Raw genomic sequence first — 22,581 nt, 5'->3', positions numbered from 1 at the left:
GCTCTAGATTTTCCGACTAGTGGAAACATTCTCTCCACATCCACTCTATCCAGGCCTCGCAGTATCCTGTAAGTTTCAATAAGATGCCCCCTCATCCTTCTAAACTCCAATAAGTACAGACACAGAATACTCAACCGTTCCTCATGTGACAAGCTCTTCATTCCAGGGATTATTCTTGTGAACCTCCTCTGGACCCTTTCCAAAGCCAGCACATCCCTCCTTCGATATGGGGCCCAAAACAGTGCTCCAAATGGGGTCTGACTGGAGTCTTATACGACCTCAGAAGTACATCCCTGCTCTTGTATTCCAGCTCTCTCTACATGAATGCTAACATTGCATTTGCCTTTCTAACTGCTGATTGAACCTGCACGTTAACCTTAAGAAAATCTTGAGCAATGACTCCCAAGTAGCCTGATGCCATAGCCAGAATAGTGTTACACATCAGGTCATGAGAAAGGGCAGTCACAGCATGCAGTATTATTGGGGAAGCAATGGCCCAGTGTTATTATTATTGGACTATTAATCCAGAAACTCAGCTAATGTTTTGAGGACCCGGGTTCAAATTCCACCGCGGCAGTTGGTCGAATTTGAATTCAATAAAAAAAATCTCTGAAATTAAGAATTTACTGATGACCATGAAACCATTGTTGATTGCCAGAAAAACCCACCTGGTTCAGTAATGTTCCTTTAGGGAAGGAAACCTGCCCTCTGGCCTACATGAGACTCCAGAGTCACAGCAAAGTAGTTGACTCTCTACTGCCCTCTGAAATGGCTGAGAAAGTTCAGTTCAAGGGCAATAAATGCGGGCCAGCCAGCGACACTCATGTCCCACAAATGATTAAGAGAGATCTCAGCATCTAATCGCAGACAGCTTGTTTTCAGAAGCGATCAGACAGGGATTCTGAGAAACAAAACCTAAACAGTGAAAGTTGAGGTGGTTTATCTATATTTTTTTTAATATACCAGTTCAAGGCCTGCTTACATACCAAGTGCAGGCTACAGTAGAAGTCAGCCAGGTAAGGTTGTCAGAACCATGTCAGAAGAATTAAAAAATTAATCTCCTTCGAACAACCCAGGTGAAAAACCATTAAAAATGCTTATTTCTTAGTTTTCATTTGATAGGAGGTGGGAAGGTTATTTAACTGACAGTCGGGAATTATCCAAAAGATAACAAAACATTATAAACTGGCCGTGGAAAGGCATGGCATCGCCAGGACAATTGTGTTGAAAGACCCAGCAGCTGGAGTCTGAGGGTGTTTGAGGCAGAGGGATCACAAGATGGTGTCCCACAGGAATATCTCCAGCCAGAGATGGCAACACTTGAACGTCTACCGCAGATTAAATTAAATTAGCTGTATTTGTTGCAAGTGGTGAGGTGGCTGCTTATCCTGTCCATCATCCCACACCAGCTGCATGCATTGTCAAAGATACACGGAAGCCACAAACCTTTTGATTTTGAGGTACATCCTGAGGATCAGTTGGCGGGACATAGTTGAGGACGAGTCTCCGAAACTCAAGCAGATTAAAGAGAGACTAAACGGAAAGGAAGACAAAAAAGATACATTAACTACAGTGATGGAGTTTCACAAGTTACGTAATGTAAAGAGAAAATAAAGTTTATTTATTAGTGTCACAATAGGCTTACATTCACACTGCAATGAAGTTACTATGAAAATCCCTCAAGTTGCCACACTCCAGCACCCATTCAGGTACGCTGAGGGAGAATTTAGCATGGCCAATGCACCTAACCAGCACGTCGCTTGGAATGTGGGAGGATACCAGAGCGCCCAGAGGAAACCCACACAGACACGGAGAACGTGCAGACTCCACGCAGACTGTCACCCAAACTGAGAATTGAATCTGGGTCCCTGGCGCTGTGAGGCAGCAGCGGTAACCACTGTGCCACCTGTTCACAAAAAACAACGAACTTATCAAATGATGAGAGGGAAAACAGAAAGCAAAGAACATAAGAAATAGGAGCAGGAGTAGGCCATCTAGTCTTTCCAGCCTGCCCCACCATTCAATAAGATCATGGCTGATCTGAAGTGGATCAGTTCCACTTTCCTGCTTTCTCCCCATAACCCTTAATTCCCTTGTCTATCAGAAACCAATCTATCCATGACTTAAATATATTCAGCGAGGTAGCCTCCACCACTTCAATGGGCAGAGAATTCCAGAAATTCACCACCCTTTGAGTGAAGAAGTTCCTCCTCAACTCCAATCTAAACTGCACCCCCTCCTCTTATTTTGAGGCTGTGCCCTCTAGTTCTGCTATCCTTTCTAAGCGGGAAGAATCTCTCTACTTCTACCCTATCAAGCCCCTTCATTATCTTATATGTCTCTATAAGATCCCCCACTCAGCCCTCTAAACTCCAACGAGTACAGACCCCAGTCTATTCAATCTCTCCTCATAGGCTAGCCCCCTCATCTCCGGTATCAGCCTAGTGAACCTTCTCTGCGCTTCCTCCAAGTCCAAAATATCCTTTCACAAATGCAGCGACCAAAACTGCACACAGTACTCCAGTTGCAGCAAGACCTCCCTGCTTTTATATTCTATCCCCCTCGCTATCAAGGCCAACATTCCATTCGCCTTCTTGATCACCTGCTGCACCTGCAGACTGGGTTTTTGCGATTCGTGCACAAGGACCCCCAGGTCCCTCTGCACCGTAGCATGCTGCAGCTTTTTGCCCTTTAAATAATAATCCCTCCTACTATTATTTCTACCAAAGTGGACAACCTCACATTTGCTAACATTATACTCCATCTGCCAGGTCCTCGCCCACTCACTCCGCCTATCCAGATCCCTCTGCAGACTTTCCGTGCCTTCCACGCAATTTGCTTTTCCACTTATCTTCGTGTCATGTGTGAACATGTGAACAAAGAAAATATGTGAAAGAGAATGTGCATTTACACAGCATCTTTCACAACCTCAGTACATTCCAAAGTGCCTTTTAGCCATTGAAGAATATTTAATATGTAGCTATTGCACCGTAGAATGTGGGAATCTGGATCAGAGAAGAAATCCCCGCTGACCTCAGGGATGCCACATCTTCATGAAAGGAGACAATGCAGACCGTGGAAACTACCAAGGAATCTCCCTACTCTCCACTGCTGGAAAACTCATCGTGGAATTCTTGCGAGCCGCCTCCTTCCAGTCTCTGAAAATATCCTCCCAGAAAGTCCCTTCTTAATCAATCCCTTGGTTCCCCCTTTGCTGAATTTTAAACTGCTCTCAATCCTCAAGTCTATTTTTTTTTGGCAAATTTGTATGCTTCTTCCTTGAATCTGATACTTTAGCTATTTTCCCTTGTAAGCCATGGTTTGACCACAATTTCCTCACCAGTCTTGAGCCAAACAGGGATAAACAAATTCTGGAGTGCGCTTATTCATTCTTTAAATGCCTGTCCACCGTCCTTCCTTTCAGCAATGCTTTCCAGTCCATCAAGGCCAATTCATGCCTCATACCATCATAGTTACCTTATTGACATTCAGCACCCTGGTCTCAGAATCAACTATATCATTAACCACCTTGACAAGGAACTCTACCATATTGCGGTCACCAATCCAAGAGTTCCCCACAACTAAACTGCCAAATAAGATAAAAGCAAAATATTGCAGATGCTGGAATCTGAAACAAAACCATTAAGTGCTGGAATTTCTCAGCAGGTCTGACAGCATCTGTGGGGATAGAATAGAACCAACTTTGACTCCAGATGACCGTTTGTCAAAGCTGCCATTAATCTTTTCTCGCTGCACAGCACCCAGTCCAAGATGGTCTGTTTCCTTGTTGGTTCCTCAATGTATTGCTCCAGAAAACCATCCCGTATGCACTCCAGAAATCCCTCTTCTATTGTACTGTGACTAATTTGACTCTCCCAATCTATATTGGGATCACACAGGATCCAGGGTGAGGTAGCCAATTGGATACAAAATTGCCTTGATGACAGAAGGTGTCGTAGAAGGCTGTTTTTCAAACTGGAGGCCTGTGACCAGCAGTGTGCCTCAGGGGTCGATGCTGGGTCCACTGTTATTTGTCCTTTATATTAATAATTTGAAAGAGAATTTAGGAGGCATTTAGTAAGTTTGCAGATGACACCAAGATTGGTGGTACAGTGGACAGCAAAAGGGGTTAGCGCGGATTGCAACGGGATCTTGATCAATTGGGTCAGTGGGCTGACAAATAGTATATGGAGTTTAATTTAGATAAATGCAAAGTGATGCATTTTGGCAGATTGAACCAGGGCAGGACTTACTTAGGTAGGGCGTTGGGGAGTTATAGAACAAAGAGGTCTCAGGGTACAGCTTCATAACTCCTTGAAAGTGGAGTCACAGGTGGATTGGATGGTGAAGGCAGCACTCGGCATGTTTGGTTTCATTGGATAGAATACTGAATACAGGAGTTGGGACATCTTGTTGAAGTTGTACAAGACGTTGGTAAGGCCACACTTGGAGTTCCGTGTACAGTTCTGGTCACCCTATTATAGAAAGGATATTATTAAACTAGAAAGTGTGCAGAAAAGATTTACTAAGATGCTGCCAAGACTTGATGGTTTGAGTTATAAGGAGAAGATGGATAGACTGGGACTCTTTTCCCCTGGAGCGTAAGAAGCATAGGGGTGAGCTTCAGGATGTCTATAAAATAATGAGAGGCATAGATCAGCTGGATAGTCAATATTTTTTCCCAAAGGTAGGGGGGGTCTTAAACTAGAGGGCATAGATTTAAGGTGAGAGGGGAGATACACAAAAGGGTCCAGTGGGGCAATATTTTCCACACAGAAAGTGGTGAGTATCTGGAACAAGCTGCTAGAGGTAGTGGTAGAGGCAGGTACAATTTTGTCTTTTAAAAAGTATTTAGACAGATAACTGGGTAAGATGGTTATAGAGGGGTAAGGGCCAAATACAGCCAACTGGAGCTAGGTTAATGGTAAAAGCTGGGCAGCATGGACAAGTTGGGCCAAAGGGCCTGTTCCCACGCTATAAACTTGCATGATTCTACATGCAGATTAAAGTTGCCCATAATCACAGGTGTTCCTTGATCACACGCATCTCTGATTTCTTGTCCAATGCTTTTTCCCAACATTACCACTATAGCTTGGTTGTCTGTGTACCACTCGCACCAATATTTTTTGCCCCTTGTTGTTTCTTAACTCGACCCAAAAAAGGTTCCACATCAGCTATGGTAATATCTTTCCTCAATATCATATTAATATCAGCTTTGATCAACAATGCAACTCTAGTACCTTTTCCTTTCTATCTGTCATTCGTAAATACTGAATAACCCTCAATGTTTAGTTCCCATCCTTAGTCCTCTTGGAGCCATGTCTCCTTAATACCAACTATGTCACACCCCTTCACACTTATTTGTGCAATTCATTCATCCATTTTATTTTCAATTCTTGGAGCATTCAGGTACAAAATCTTAAGGTCAGCGCTTTTATTATTTATTTGCCCTTTCCTAATTTTTACTCGACCTTATCTGACTCTGGCCCTTGATTTCTCTACCTATGACTTTCCTTATTTTCCTTACTGTCTTTTCCTCTTGTTCTTAATTCCCCACGCTCTGAATCCTTGTAAAGACTCCCACTGCCCCTGCTGTGTTAGTTTAAACCCTCCCCAACCACTCTAGCAAGTACCCTACCCCTCACCTCCCCCTCCATCCTGCCTAGGTGTAACCCATCCAGTTTGTCCAGGTCCCATCTCTCCCAGAATCAGTTCCAATGCCCGAGGAATCTGAAACCCTCCCCTTCTAACCATCTTTTCAGCCATGCATTCATCCCATGCACCCTGCTGTTTCTATTCTGACTAGCACATGGCGCAGGTAGCAATCCTGAAATCACCAACTTTAAGGTCCTACTTTCCAGCTTGCTTCTTAGTTCGCTACATTCTGCTTTTAGGACCTCATCCCTTTCTTTATCTATGTCATTTGTATCAATGTGTACGATGACCACTGGCTGTTCACCCTCCTCCTTCAGAATGTCCTGCAGCCGCTCAGAGACATCCATGACCCTCCCAACAAGGAAGCAACATGCCATCCTGGAGTTTTGTTTGCAGCTAAAAGAAATACCGATCTCTTTCCCTTGCAATTAAATCTCCTATAATTATTGCATTCTCACACTTTTTACTCCTCCCCTCTGCAGCAGAACCAACCTGGTGCAATAGATTTGGCTGTTGCTGCTTTCCCCTGAAAAGTCATTCTCAACAGTATCCAAAATGGTACATCTATTTTGCAGGGAAATAGCCACAGGAGATTTCTGCACTGCCTGCCTGGCACACTTGCACTGCCTGGTGGTCACCCAATTCCTCCATGCTTGTGGAGTCTGAGACACGGGTTCAAGTTCTGTTCCAGGGACACGAGTGCCAAATCTAGGTTGACGCTCCAGTACAGCACCGGAGGAGAGCTACACTGTGGGAGGTGTCAATTATCAGGTGAGACATTGAACTGGCTGATCTCACTGGTGAAAATCCCACAGTGCTATTCAAAGAATGGCAGGGAAGTTCTCCCTGGTGTCCTTGCCAACACCCATCCCTGAACCAGCAAGAAACAGAATATCAGCTGTTACGTCATTTCAGCTTACTACGTGCAAATTGGCTGCCGTGTTTCCTACATTGCAACAGTAACTATGTTTCAAAAGTGCTTCACTGTCTAAGATGCTTTGGAACATCCCCGGGCTTTATATGTAAATGCAGTACTTCTTTAACGAGCTGAGGTAGAATAGGTTCACCTGTCGAACACCAGGCTGATTAGCTCATTGGGCAACAGATCACAGTTTGAAGATCCCTGGGTACAAATCAAAATACATTTAGGCAATATTTAGTGGTCAAAGGGTGCTTTCTCATTGTGCAATTTTGCATCCTCTTTCCTCTCATATATGCAAACAACTTTCGCATGGGGCAACGGAAATTTCCATACAGGGTGCAGTGTGGCTATGCATCAAGACAGCAGGGTGCCATTCAGAGCACAGGGTAGGCGTGTGATTCATGATTCCCGAAACTTCAAGCTCCTGGCCTTGGCTGCGTATGAGATGTTTGCACTTACAGGGACACCTTTTAATTCCAGTCCAATGCCAAAATATCATTTCTAGTCTGTGCAGACTCAGTATACAGTTGCCACATCTAACTGAGGAGTCAATAGGTTGAATGATGGGTGGTGAAGGGAGAAGAATTAGAGGTAAAAAGAATTTTCTACATGTCAACTAAGTCTGCTCAATAATAATTCACAGGGCATTTCTGTACTTAACCTCTGGCCTATGAGCTTTCCAAATAGGCATGTGAAGGACAGTGAAAGCCCTGTGAAGTCATTAATCCTTTATGACATTTTGCCAAGTTGCAACTGAATCTGATGCAGTGAAACAGTAATGATCACTTGTTTACACCTACACTGAATGGCATCTGATTGCAAATCACAGGCACTTTTTATAAACACATTATATAAAAGTGCAGCTGACATCAAGTGCATGTGGTTCTTCCTTCACTGCAGTTCAATCTTCACATGGGTATAACTCTCCCCATCCTACCTCTTCCCAGACCCACCACAACCCAATGCAGGAAACTCTCTCCACCATACCACATCCTCCAATATCAGTCTGACACTCCCCACCCACCCCATACATCCTAGCTTCCCCCTCTCCCCTACTGTCAATATCATAGGCATCTAGCTCACCCCTCACACCTGCCCACTGCATCACAGCAGCCAATACTCAAATGGGACAGAATTCAACTTGGCTGGAAATGGACCCATCCACCAATGACAGTCTGGGCTCAGGCACAAGGAACATCTATTGGCCAAGGTAGCAAGACAGTGAGCAAGTGGCAATTATGCACAAGCGTACATCGCTGTGACTGGGGTCAGGAGCAAATTACCCCAAAGAAAAATACTGGGGTCGGGAGCAAATCACCCGAAGGGGAAAAAACTCTCCTACTCTTGTTGCCAGCCTTAACTAAATCAAAACAACGGCCAATACAATGACCAATTTGGTCCAAGTCAGTTTTCCAAAGTCTGAAAGTGATTATCAAGAATGCAAAACAAAAGTCTGTGTAAAAAAAAACTACATTTTCTAAATGCAATATCAATCTTATAAACATCATCTTCCAACGCCCAAGCCCTTCTTATTTCACCCAGTGCCAACTGGAATATCTTGATCTCTCTGCTTCACCAACAGGGTCAGAAGTTAAGGTTAAATTGTGCAATGTTGGAGACTGATTTACAAGATCCCCTGTTCACCTCCTCAATAAGTTATGCTATGAGTCAAATCCATCATTTTTTTTAGGACTGTGGTTTGCTCCTGTCACTTCTGCATTGTGGACTTTGGCAAACTGGGAATTCCTTGTCTGCTTTCACTTCTAGATTCAAGCACCCACACCTCTCCACATTAGGGAGCCTTCTGCTTAAGCAGAGATGTTTGGGGCAGTATAGTTGTTGGCACTGCTGCCTCACAGCACCAGACACCTGGGTTCAATTCCCAGCTTGGGTCACCATGTGTGGAGTCTGCACGTTCTCTCCTGTTTGCATGGGTTTCCTCTGGGGGCTCTCCATTTTCCACCCAGAGTCCAAAGATGCGCAGGTCAGGTGGATTGGCCATGCTAAATTGCCCCTTAAGTGTCAGGCAGACTAGCAGGTAAATACTTGGGGTTACAGGGGATAGGGCCTGGGTGGGATTGTGGTCAGTGCAGACTCAACTGAGCTGAATGGCCTCTTTCGGCACTGTAGGGATTCTATGATTCTACGTAGCTCTTAATTAAGAAGCCTATGTTATGAAGCAGGATACCAACTAATTGAGAGGAAGTGACAAGGTAAATCAAAGAAACAGACTGGCTCTAAACCTACTGCAGGTTGAAAGGCATTTCTGGGCAATAAACATATTCTACAGTTCTAAGATAGTGAGGAAAAGCAGGAGACAGTGCAATAAAACAGGAGCAGAAAGAGGAAAAGGATAGCTTGGAAACATCATTAGAGTAAACCTAACAACAGCAATGGCAACAAAAAAGACAGATCTAAAGAGGTTTATAATGTATTATGCTATGCCGGGTAGAGTGCACCGGAAGCTCGAGATGAACGAGGGCAAATTAGCTATCAGCCAATAAAGATGTTCTAGGTAAATAGGACGTGCCTCAGTACTGGAGTAACTTACTCGGCCACGTGTTGGAGGACGCTGCCCCACTAAACTCAAGTACAACTAGTATAACATACAAATGAGTCACTCAGATGGGAGCTGCTACCTGATCCACTCGTATCACTTCCCGGCTCATCTGTTCCTGAATCTGCTGTTGCTGGCAATCATTGCAGCAGTGGATGTGGTGGGGCAAGGATAGCCGATAGTGGAGCGAGACAACTATTATGGAACACAGTGGGCTTGGAGTATCTCCACAACACTGTCCACTGAATCATTTAGCCAACCCATTCAAAAATAGATCATAGAACTCCTCCTCTGGAGGTCCTGTCTTTTAGATGGGACCTTAAACTGAGACTTCACCTTTCCTTTCAGATGGAAGTTAAAAGATCAAGCGGTACTAGTTTGAAATGGATCATGAGAGTTCTCCCCAGTGCCCTGGCCAATAGTAATTGCTCATCTAACATCACAAAAACAAATTTTTAGATCATTTATTATGTATGGGATCTTTCTGCACGTAAACTGGTTGAAGCATTTCCTCGGCTACAACAGAGACACACTATACCTTAGTGGATGAGAAAGGATTTGAGAATTCCCGGGGTCATGGAATACACCTAATAAATGCAACTTGGACTTGGAAGAATGATACTTGAAGAGGCTACAGCTTCCCAAAGTAATTCAACCATTCTGTGGTTCTTGCCACAAATCTGCATTCTCAAGGTGGGGACAGAGTTGGGCTCAATCCCACTTCCCAAACATCACATCTCAGAGGAAAAGTGAGAATGCAGTGGAATATGTCTGATGCTCCGAAACGAAGGGTAAACCCCTTACCACATGCTTGTGGAGAAAATTAAATTCTTTTCAGTGAAAGATCGAAAAGGCGCCCTCACCTGAATGACCGCACTGAACCAGCAAGTGTTTCCTACGTTCTTCAGCCCAACAGGACAACTGTCCTGTCGCTTCCGATCGTACGGATTTATCGAGTCACTCCATACCTCCCCTTGCGTCCTTTTCAAGCTCGCTTTGTTTTCTGCGATACTGGCTTCTAGCACTCTTAAATGAAAATAAAACAATGTTTATTATAAGCTAATGTCAGGACAATCCAATTGGAAATGATCTCAGATCTCTTCTTAATTCAGACAGCCACACCTTCAAGAATCAGTAAAAGAATTAAACTGCAGCAAACACAGCAATGTTAAAAGCAGAAGTTAATAAATATAAAAGTAGGGAGGTCTTGCTGCAGCTGTATAGGGCATTGGTGAGGCCGCAGCTGGAGTACTGTGTGCAGTTTTGGGCGCCGCACCTGCGCAAAGATATTTTGGCCTTGGAGGGAGTGCAGAGGAGGTTTACTAGGCTGATACAGGAGTTGAGGGGGTTGAGCTATGAGGAGAGGCTGAATAAACTAGGCTTGTACTCGTTAGAGTTTAGAAGAATGAGGGGAGATCTCATTGAGACGTATAAGATGATGAATGGGATGGATAGGATAGAGGTGGAGAGACTCTTCCCGCTCAAAAAAGACAGTAGGACTAGGGGACACAGCCTCAGGATAAAGGGGGGGGCGGTTTAGAACGGAGTTGAGGAGGAACTTCTTCACTCAAAGGGTGGTGAATCTCTGGAATTCTCTGCCCGTTGAAGTGGAGGCTGCCTCGCTAAATATTTTTAAGATGTGGGTTGATGGGTTTTTGATAAGAGAGGGGATTAAGGGTTATGGGGAGAGGGCGGGAAAGTGGAACTGAGCCACGACAGATCAGCCATGATCTTATTGAATGGCGGGGCAGGCTCGAAGGGCTAGATGGCCTACTCCTGCTCCTATTTCTTATGTTCTTATAAAAAAATGCTGCCTAGGGAATGCACAAGTGCTAACTGAACATGTTCCTCAGCTTGCAGAGAAAGAGATTGCAATGTGCTCGTGCTTTGACTCCTTGAATTACGAAGACTTTCCCAACTACACAATTACTGATTCATAAAATGCTAGAGCACAGAAGGAAGCCATTCCATTCTTGGTCTCTCCTCTATACCGGAGAGACCAAGCATAGACTGGGCAATCACTTTGCTGAGCACTTCAGTCTGTGTGCAATTAGGACCTGACCTTCCGGTTGCTTGCCATTTTTAGCTCCTGCTCTGATGCTCACGTGTGTCCCTGGCCTGCTGCAATGATCCAGTGAAGCTCAACGCAAACTGGAGGAATATCATCTCCCCTTCGGGCTCGGCACTTTACAGCCTTCCTGTCTCAACATCGAATTCAACAACTTCAGATGATTTTCTCTGCCCCACCTTGAGCCCTTTGTTTTCATTCTATTTTATTTCATTTTCTACTGCTCTCTATCTTTTATTTCTTTATTGTCTTACTTCATTTTTTTTTTCTCCCCCTACTTTATCCCTCCTTGCCTTACCTTTTCAAACACCCCCACCCCCAGTTCCCCTTCTCTGCATTCGACCTCTGTAAGAAGGCTGACAACACCAGGTTTAAGAACATGGAGATGTTCTACCTCTGTACCATTTTCCTCCCCTCCTTCCCCCAGTACCTTCACCTGTCACAGTTTACAGCTTCTCTGCCGTTTGGCCATTCACACCCTTTATTCTTTCTGTGGACAGCTATTAGCAGTCTATTTCCCTGGTTTCTGTGACTATGACTCATCTTTCATTCCCTCACCCTGCAGTATAAATATTTCCTACTTTCTATGCCTTTTAGTTTTGACAAAGGGTCATCTGGGTTCGAAACATCAGCTATTTGCTCTTACAGATGTTGGCAGATGCTGAGATTTTCCAGCATTTTCTCTTTTGGTTTCAGATTCTAGCATCTGCAGTAATTTGCTTTTTTCCATTATTCTTGTCTCATCAGCTCTGAAGAATCTGCCAATTTATGTATATTCAATCCCTCACCCCTCCCTCCCAGGTCTCCCTCTGCTCCTGCACCCCCATTAAAAATGCCCCACTTCTCTTCATTCCTGTGTATAAAACGTCATGCATCTTCCCATTTCACTGGCATAACTATGCTGTCATCGTCCTCCTCCTAAAATCTGTTATTTTCTTCTCACCGTTAACCACACTTGCAGTTTCGTCTGTTCTGAATTGGAGCAACATCTATGTAAAGCATTTCAGGCTATAGAACGGAAGAGGCCAATTTATGGTACTGTACAAGAAGCCCATCGCATGTCTGCGTTGAGTGAACTATTTCTCTGTAGCATTAATGTCAATATACCAAAGTAACTCCAAATAATCAAATTAATAATTCACATAGCTTCACAAAGAATGTTCATCAGTACACCACAATGCATATACAGTCTTACTGTAAATAATTAAAAGTTTCTTTGCATGAAAAGTATCACAATAGTCAATATTACAAATGAAGCAACTCTGAATTGTGAGTGAACACCATTCATCCAGTTATTAAGCTGTGGGAATCTGAAACGGAGTTAGATTTTCAGCTAAGTATAGAAATAGCACAATATGCACCAAAGTGAAGAAGCTGGTTTGTAAACAATGCTGCTTCTCAAAAATGAATATTGTGGAATGGGTGCACTGACTGAAATCCCTTCTATAGTACAGTCCACTAACAGCATGCTGCAAACATGTGAGTATAATCACTACAAAGGGACAAGCAATGGGAGATCAAGTGTATTGGTGCAAAAGTTCCTTACTTTTAATAACTTCCCCGGAAAATTCTTGTTCAAAGTCAGAACTGTTGCTGTTTGGGAAACTGAACAGTTTCCCCCTTCAGGATTGTGAGGGCACGGAGTATTCTAGGATACGTTCAGCACAAGGTGATGCAGATTTAATCTCTTTCAGCACTACCCCCATCAAGCATTCTGGGTTAGCATGTAACACAGTTGTCCTTTTTTTTATCTTCAGGACTGCAGAGGTGTGGCTAACATGAACAATTTGAAATCAAAATGCCTCTTCTTCCATCCTTCTGAAACTAAATTTAACGCCCTTACCTTCACCCTTCAATATGGCCAGAAGTTATGAACCCCCCATCTCAACCATTCCCCAAAATAACAGAAAGAATGACACAGTCAATAGAAGTCTTTGGGATAGAAGCATTGAAAGAACGATAAAGAAACACAAGCATTAAGTGCAATAAAACAGCTGAAAACAAGATAGGCAACTTGTGTCAAGCTCCTTACCATTAAGAAGAAAGTATGCACTCCTCAATTGTCCTGAATAAGAAGCACAACCTTCCACTGCCAATCACAAGTTCCAAACCCAAAACTTCCCAACAGCAATGATATCATGGTAAGTGCTGTCACTGACACCTGCTCCACCTCTCCACACAATAAGAATGTAAGAAATAGGAGCAGGAGTAGGCCATCTAGCCCTTCGAGCTTGCCCCACCATTCAATAAGATCATGGCTGATCTAAAGTGGATCAGTTCCACTTTCCTGCTTTCCCCGCATAACCCTTAATTCCCTTGTCTGTCAAAGACCTATCTAACCGTGACTTAAATATATTTAGCGAGATAGCTTCCACCACTTCAATGGGCAGAGAATTCCAGAGGTTCACCACTCTTTGAGTGAAGAAGTTCCTCCTCAACTCTGATGTAAACTGCGCCCCCCTCCCCCCCCCCCCCCCCCCATCTTGAGGTTGTGCCCTCTAGTCCTGCTATCCTTTCCAAGCGGGAAGAATCTCTCTACCTCTACCCTATCCATCCCTTTCACTATCTTATACATCTCTATAAGATCTCCCCTTATCCTTCTAAACTCCAGTGAGTACAGACCTAGTCTATTTAGTCTCTCTTCACAGTCCAATCCCCTCATCTCCGGTATCAGCCTAGTGAACCTCCTCTGCACTTCCTCCAAGGCCAAAATATTCTTGCGCAAATGCAGCGACCAAAACTTCACACAGTACTCCAGCTGCGGCCTCACCAGTGCCCTGTACAGTTGCAGCAAGACCTCCCTGCTTTTATATTCTATCCCCCTCGCTATAAAGGCCAGCATACCATTCGCCTTCTTGATCACCTGCTGCACCTGCAGACTGGGTTTTTGCAACTCATGCACAAGGACCCTCAGGTCCCTCTGCACCGTAGCATGCTGCAGCTTTTCGCCCTTTAAATAATAATCCCGCCTACCATTATTTCTGCCAAAGTGGATAACCTCACACTTGCTAACATTATACTCCATCTGCCAGGTCCTTGCCCGCTCGCTCAGCCTATCCAGGTCCCTCTGCAGACTTTCCACACCCTCCGCGCAACTTGCTTTTCCACTAATCTTCGTGTCATCAGCAAATTTTGTCACCCTACACTCAGCCCCCTGTACATTTGTACAATGCACAAACCAAACCAACCACACGTGGAAAGGTGCTTCCAATTCCTCATTTAGAATGAAAGAAAGCCTTTAATACAATCCTGGCCGTTATTATTCCAATACTACTCTCCCCAACCCACTTCAACAAGTCCCCTTTCTGCCTTCCACATTTCATTCTATCCTCCACCTTGTTCCTTCTGTTCATGGTGTGTTCTCGTCCGTTGGGGCGGGGGGAAGAGAGAGAGAGAGAGAGAGACACAGAGTGTGTGTGTGTGAGACGTAGTGGTAGGAAGAGGTACATGTGTGTGTGGTGGGGGAAGTGAAGGCTTCACTGAGTCTTCAGGTACTTGCATCAGGGAGCGGAAATGTTTCCAAGAGGCCATCACACTCTTCAGACTAGGTATTTCAGATCTGGTCTGTTGTCAGGGACAGAAAGCGTGACTAAGAGCGAGGCAGATATAGGGATCCAGAGTCCAATAATGAGCTGCCACTGATTGAGTTCTTCAACATTATCAGAGTAATTAATCAATAAATTAACATGTGTACAATTAAGCATTGGCCATCAGTTGAATACGTTGCCTGGCTAAACATCATCTAAGTCATTTTCCTACAGCTTACTGCCTTTTGACCTCTACAAACGTGTTCGTCACAGTCATTACATCTCTTGCTTCCCCTGATGTCAGATACCACGAGTACTCAAGGAGAGTTAAAACATCAACGTGCGTGACAAGAAACACCATAGATGCAGTTTCAGGGCTGAGAGACTGATGCTCCACATTGTCATCTCAACGTTAGAAAACCAGAGGCTGCTCACATCACTGTAGGAAGTTATGGTGGATACCTTCAGGTGTGAATGGTCGTAGTTGGTGAAGTCATTTTGAGTTCACATCCACGTGAAGGCAGCAAGCAAGGATGCAACAGCACATCAGGCTTGACTGCAGGATAGATTTAAGTGTAGGGTTTAATAAGTGTGCGCACTTTTGGCTGAAGTCTTTGTCATCATCATGCACATGGAGATTTGTTTGGCCTGTTCATCTCCTTCTCAAGGATACTGGTAGACCTCCCCGAAAGCATTTGGCAACATTGAAAGAGTTGTACTGCATGAGGGGGGAGAGAGAAATAGAGAGGGAGGGAGAGGGAGAGGGAGAGGGAGAGGGAGAGGGAGAGGGAGAGGGAGAGGGAGAGGGAGAGGGAGAGGGAGAGGGAGAGGGAGAGGGAGAAGACTTGAACTATGTGCTGGACCATACTGAGGACTGGGTGAACTATCCATGTGAAGCATCAGCAGCTCTACAGGGCTCTGCAGGGGCTATGGAAGAATAGGCTAAAGAATTTCCTTTGCCTTAATTATCTGCTGCACCTACAAACCAACTCCTTGAGATTCCTGCACAAGGACACCAGGTCCCTCTGCACAGCAGCTTGCTGAATTTTTTTTATCATTTAAATAGCAGTCCATTTTGCTGTTATTCCTACCAAAACGGATGACCTCACATTTACCAGCATTGTACTCCATCTGCCAGACTCTCGTCCATTCACTTAAGACTATCTTAGCCCAAGATCAACCATGATCGCATTGAATGGTGGAGCAGGCTCAAAGGGCCATATGGTCTATCCCACCTGCTTCCTGTGACCTTTGAAAGCTGCTGAAGTATCTTCAAAGGTAACATTTCACACATTTTGAGTCTTTCTGCACCAGTCCATTATAAATAGCACAGTAACTGGCGTGTACTTACTATGTCTATTTATATTCCACTGACGGGCTATGTTTGTGTTGAGATTGTGGATAATGACGGGCACTGCATACTTCTCCGGTTCATAGGCAGTTTCACTTTGTAGTCTCGCTTTTGATTCCTTTGTCACATTCTTCTTTCAGTTTCTTTTCTTCTTTTTCCTGTGTATTTATTTTCCTTGCTCTGTTTCATCAGTGCTGTTGCTTTTCTCCCACTACCATTCTTTGCCAACAAATGCTCACTGAATGGAGTATAATTCTGAGCTTTATATTTGTCATAATTTGCTTTCTTTTGAACCTTCGGCACAGTGAACAGCCGGAAATAGCTGACAGAAGAAAGCACCTGCAGCACAATGTAGCACTCTATCATTCCCAGGGCTTTTGAGTTTCTGCATCCTCCTCCTCCCCATTTCAAAGAGTCAGATTGCTTGACAAAGTGTGGAGAAAAGCCATTAGGAGCAGAAAGTTCCTCATATCAATCCTAGATCGCTTATCTTTGGACGGGTGAAGAACTTGAAGTCTTGAATTTCTAGCATGTTTCACTTCCACAGCATGTGCTAAAGTGGTCTGCAATCGTTAAGTACTTCTTAAAGGTGTAGTCAGTGGAAGATAGGAAAAGCAGCAGCTAATTTTCCCACAGCAAGAAATCCACAGAACACAATTCTATAATCTTGTTATGTGCTGATATTGGCTGAAGGATACATATTGACCAAGACACCAGCATGGAATCCCATCGCGGAATCTTCTGTATTCACTTAAGACAAATGGGGTCTCAATTTAATGGTTTCATCTGAAATCGCAACACTTGCTCTGTGCTGCACTGGGTGTGTTTTATGTTCTGGTCTCGGGAGTAGGACATTAACCCACAACCTCTGACGCACAGGCAGGAGTGCTACCCACTGTGGTCAGGACATGAGAAAAGAAGTCCTGCAACAGTTCCTGATTTCAAGTTCAGCTGGTGGTGACTCACTGCTTGAACAGTCTACTGGCGCCCACTGTTCAGGGTCATGTGAAGAATCTCCACTTGAAGCAAGGCATTGGCATGCAGCTATTGATCAGGAGAAAGTGTCCCCAAAGAAGTCCATACTTTTAGGACAGGAGGGGAAAGAAACCAGGGCAAAAATTAATCTTAAAAAATGGTCTGTAACTAGGAACACGTTTAGCCACTGCACTGCAAATTTCTCTTAGGTTTGATTGGTACAGACTACATTTTCAAAATGCAGTTGCACTTCAATCCACCACAGGATAATAGGTTACAAATTTGCCTTCTTTGCTGACTGCTAGCACTTACTTGAAATGGGAAATAAAGAAATAATGTGTCTTTTTGTGAAGTGCTAGGGGCGATCCTAAGGCATTGGAGGACCCCAGTTTGGTTGAGAATTATAGGGGTGGGGATGATTTTTTGCACCTATTTTCATACCATTAAATATTTATATCGGCAGTATTATTTTAAATTCAAACTCTTTTATAACAGAGTCAGGAGTGTGACAAAGCTCACACCTGTTAACCTGATCATATGTTTCTTGCTAGTTTTCTCTCGCACTCCAACTTCTTGCTTTATTTTGCTTTGTAATTCATGCTGGTTTCTAAATGTTTTACAATGGACTACCACAAACTTTGCAGCATTGCATATCTTTTTCCATTTGATAGCATCCTTGAAGTCCTTAGTTAGCCATGAATCATGCATCTTCCTTAATGTGTCTTTCTTTCCCAGTGAAATGCATCTTTGTTGAGAGTTATGAAGTATTTATCTAAGCCCTTGCTTACCTATTTTTCATTACACTTATTTGAAGTACTGTTTGTACATTCTATCCCTTCCTGTCACACTCTAGTTAGAATAATCCTGATCACCACCCTGCTTTCTTTTCTCTTTTTAACCTTCCAAATTTCCCATCACGTGAACACCCCCCCCTACTATTTCCTTTGAAGTGCTCATTATGTCTGACTTATACAACATGCTGGTGGTCTGAGCATGATTTAGGCAAACACTGTCACAGTTGTGCAGCTTCCTCTTTCCCCAATACTGGTGTCAGTGCCCCATGAATTGAAGTCCATTTCTGCCACACCAATGTGTTGAACCACGTTTTCAAATCTTTAATTTTATTTATCCTATGCCAATTTGTTTGCAGGTCAGGTTGTAATCCATAGAATCCCTGCAGTGCAGAAGGAAGCCATTTGGCAAATCGAATCTGCACTGACGCTCAAAAAGAGCATCTTACACAGGCCCATTCCTCGCCCTATTCCCATAATCCCACGCAATTACCTTGGCTAATCGATGTATTAGTAGGCAATGAAAGATGAAGGGACACTTTGATCTGGTTTGATTGTCACATGTATTAACAGTGAGAAGTATTGTTTCTTACACGCTATACAGACAAAGCATACCATTCATAGAGTACATAGGGGAGAAGGAAAGGACATAGTGCAGAACGTGTTACAGTCATAGCTGGGGTGAAGAGAAAGACCAGCTTAATACATGATAGGTCCATTCAAAAGTCTGATGGCAGCAGGGAAGAAACTGTTCTTGAGTCCATGTATCCATCAGATTCCCCTCGAACAAAACCATATTGACTTGTAATAGCCATAGTGATTTCCTTAAACGCACTGGTAAGACTTCCTCAACAACAGATTTCAGCATTTTCCCAACAACTAATGTTAGGCTAATTTGCCTGTAGTTTCCGTTTTCTCTCTCCCCCCTTTCTTGAAAAGTAGTAAAACATTTGCTAACTTCCAATTTCATGGGACCATTCTCAACATTAAGGAATTTTGGAAGAGCACAACTGGCACATTCACCTTTTCTGCAGCTTTCTCTGTAGAGCTCCAGGTGTATGCCATTGGTTCCTGGGGATTTGTTGGATTTTAGTCCCCTAAATTCTGCCAGTACTTTTTGCTGATATGAATTTAATTTCCTCCATTTCAGCCTCCAGATCACCATCTATTTCTAATATAAAACTTGCATCTTAATAAGAACATAAGAAATAGGATCAGGAGTAGGCCATCCAGCCCCTCGAGCCTGCGCTGCCATTCAATAAGATCATGGCTGATCTGTCGTGTCTCAGTTCCACATTCCCGCCCTCTCCCCATAACCCTTAATCCCCTCGCTTATCAAAAACCCATCAACCCGCGTCTTAAAAATATTTAGCGAGGCAGCCTCCACCACCTCAATGGGCAGAGAATTCCAGAGATTCACCACCCTTTGAGTGAAGAAGTTCCTCCTCAACTCCGTTCTAAACCGTGCCCCCCTTTATCTTGAGGCTGTGCCCCCTAGTCCTACTGTCCTTTCTGAGCGGGAAGAGTCTCTCCAGCTCTATCCTATCCATCCCATTCATCATCTTATACGTCTCAATTAGATCTCCCCTCATTCTTCTAAATTCTAACAAGTACAAGCCTAGTTTATTCAGCCTCTCCTCATAGCTCAACCCCCTCAACTCCAGTATCAGCCTAGTAAACCTCCTCTGCACTCCCTCCAAGGCCAAAGTATCCTGGCGTAAGTACGGCGCCCAAAACTGCACACAGTACTCCAGCTGCGGCCTCACCAATGCCCTATACAGCTGCAGCAAGACCTCCCTACTTTTATATTCAATCCCCCTCGCTATGAAGGCCAGCATCCCATTAGCCTTCCTGACCACCTGCTGCACCTGCAGGCTGGGTTTTTGCAACTCATGCACAAGGACCCCGAGGTCCCTCTGCACCGTCGCCTGCTGCAGTTTTTCGCCCCGTAAGTAATATTCTTCTATTCAAAATATTTGTTCAAAGACTCCGTCATTTCCTCATTCCCCATAATTTCTCCTATGTCTGCTTTCAAGGTAAATTATTACTTCAGCTACTCTCCTTTTCCTATATTTGTATAAGCTTTTACAATCTGTTTTTTATATTTCAGGATAATTTACTCTCCCGAAATATAAAAGGGCCAACTTTTTAGTGGCCCTTTGCTGGTTTCTAAAATACTCTTAAACCTCAGGCTTGCTACTGTTTGTTGCAATATTTAAGCCTCTTCTTTTAACTAACTTTTCAATTGTGCTACAGATAGGTCTTACATGCTGAGTTTTTGTTCTTCAATGCTTCAATGGATAAAGTTTTATCAATTGTATTGGATGGGGGGGAGGAATAAAAAAATGGGTAGGGAAGTCTTGCTGCAGCTGTATAGGGCATTGGTGAGGCCGCAGCTCGAGTACTGTGTGCAGTTTTGGTCGCCGCGCTTACGCAAGGATATTTTGGCCTTGGAGGGAGTGCAGAGGAGGTTTACTAGGCTGATACCGGAGTTGAGGGGGTTGAGCTATGAGGAGAGGCTGAATAAACTAGGCTTGTACTCGTTAGAGTTTAGAAGAATGAGGGGAGATCTCATTGAGACGTATAAGATGATGAATGGGATGGATAGGATAGAGGTGGAGAGACTCTTCCCGCTCAGAAAGGACAGTAGGACTAGGGGGCACAGCCTCAAGATAAAGGGGGGGGGCGGTTTAGAATGGAGTTGAGGAGGAACTTCTTCACTCAAAGGGTGGTGAATCTCTGGAATTCTCTGCCCGTTGAAGTGGTGGAGGCTGCCTCGCTAAATATTTTTAAGACGCGGGTTGATGGGTTTTTGATAAGCGAGGGGATTAAGGGTTATGGGGAGAGGGCGGGAATGTGGAACTGAGCCACGACAGATCTGCCATGATCTTACTGAATGGCGGGGCAGGCTCGAAGGGCTAGATGGCCTACTCCTGCTCCTATTTCTTATGTTCTTATGAACCTTTCAGCAGAGCAACTTATATAAATTCATGAGTTAGAGTCAATTTTTATTTGTTCATTGATTTCAAATCCTTTTCTCTTTTAGTTATATTATACAATCTCATTATGTGAGGAAACCATCATAACTGTGCCACTTTTTGGAAATAGGGATCCAAATACTGCCACTCCTAATCTTTTGGCACAGTGGCAGCACTGCTGCCTCACATAGCCAAGGACCGGATTCAATTCTTGGCTTAGGTCACTATCTATGTGGAGGCATGCTCTCCCCACGTCTGCGTGGGTTTCCTCTGGGTGTTCCAGTTTCCTCCCACAATCCGAAAGACGTGCTGGTTAGGTGCATTGGTCATGCTAAATTCTCTCTCGGTGTACCCGAACAGGTGCCGGAGTGGTAAACTAGGGGATTTTCAAAGGAAAATAAAAGTTTATTTGTTAGTCACAAGTAAGGCTTACATTAACACTGCAATGTAATTACTGTGAAATTCCCCTAGTCGCCACAGTCCAGTGCCTGTTTGGGTCAATGCACCTAACCAGCACGTCTTTTAGAACGTGGGAGGAAACTGAGGCACCTGGAGGAAAGCCACGTAGAAAAGGGGAGAATGTGCAAACTCCACAGTGATCTAAGCCGGGAATCGAACCCAGGTCCCTGGTGCTGTGAAGCTACTGTGCCGCCCCACAGTAACTTCATTGCAGTGTTAATGCGAGCCTACTTATGACACTAATAAATAAACTTTAAAAACTTTCACTAGAGTCCTGCAATGTTTCCAGATCAAGTTTTTCTCTAATTTACTACTGAATCTGCTTCTCATCCATTTAGGAAGTGCATTACAGATGATGCTCACTATGTTTTTAAAAACCATGTAGTCTCTGATTCTTTTTGCCAATTATCATAAATCTGATTCTTCTGAGAACCAATTACCTTTTCAGTAAAAACAGTTGCTCTCTATCTGCTCTATCAAATCCTCACAATTTTGAGCAACTCTTAAGTCCCTTCCTAAACTTTCCTGCTCCGAGGACGACAAATCCAGACCCCTCAGTTGCTCCATCTAACCAAAGTGCCTAATTTGTGTACCATCTAGTAAATCTCCTCTGCACTCTCCCATAGATCTCAATATAAGACCACAGGAGCAGAGTTAGGCCACTCGGGCCATCAAGTTTGCTTCACCATTGAACCATGGCCGAGATTTTTCTCATCTCCATTTTCCTGTCTTTTCCCCATAACCCCTGATCCCCTTATTAATCAAGAACCCATCTGTCTTAAAGGCACTCAATGACCTGGCCTCTGCAGCAAAGAGTTCCACAGATTCACCACTCTCTGGCTGAAGAAATTCCTCCTCATCTCAGTTTTAAAGGATCATCCCTTTAGCCTGAGGTCCTCTGGTTCTAGTTTTTTCTTGTGGAAACATCTTCTCCATGTCCATTTTATCTAAGCCTCACAGTATCCTGTAAGTTTCAATAAGATCCCTCCTAATCCTTCTAAACTCCAAGTAGTATAGACCCAGAGTCCTCAACTGTTCCTCATATGTTAAGCTCTTCACTCCAGGGATCATTCCTGCGAACCTCCTCTGGACCCTTTCCAAGGCCAGCACATCCTTCCTTAGATATGCGGCCCAAAATTGCTCAATGCTCCAAATGGGGTCTGACCATTAGAGAAAGATCATCAGAAAGACCACATCTTTCTGAAGAGTGATGCCAAGAATGGGACACAATTCTCCAGCTAATGCTGAACCAGTGATTTATAAGGTTTAGCACAACTCCTTGCCTTTGTGCCCTATCC

The 22,581-nt window shown here is 43.9% G+C and overlaps 1 protein-coding gene across 3 annotated transcripts in view; it reads right to left on the bottom strand.

Moving 5' to 3' along the window:
• usp25 (ubiquitin specific peptidase 25) overlaps window positions 1–22,581 on the bottom strand; it is a 161,375-nt gene that overhangs the window by 89,513 nt on the left and 49,281 nt on the right. For all 3 annotated transcript variants that reach the window (XM_080203374.1, XM_080203375.1, XM_080203376.1), the window contains exons 5-6: window positions 9,998–10,160; window positions 1,447–1,533 (exon numbers count right to left, since the gene is read on the bottom strand). In XM_080203374.1, coding sequence (XP_080059500.1) covers window positions 1,447–1,533; window positions 9,998–10,160 — 250 coding nt within the window. The remainder of the gene's footprint in view (window positions 1–1,446; window positions 1,534–9,997; window positions 10,161–22,581) is intronic.

The sequence above is a fragment of the Carcharhinus amblyrhynchos genome, chromosome 15 (genome assembly GCF_965287045.1).
Source record: "Carcharhinus amblyrhynchos chromosome 15, sCarAmb.v2.hapA, whole genome shotgun sequence".
NCBI lineage: Eukaryota > Metazoa > Chordata > Chondrichthyes > Carcharhiniformes > Carcharhinidae > Carcharhinus > Carcharhinus amblyrhynchos.
Note: the sequence above shows the minus strand (reverse complement) of the source record. Positions and strands in the feature narration are given on the sequence as shown.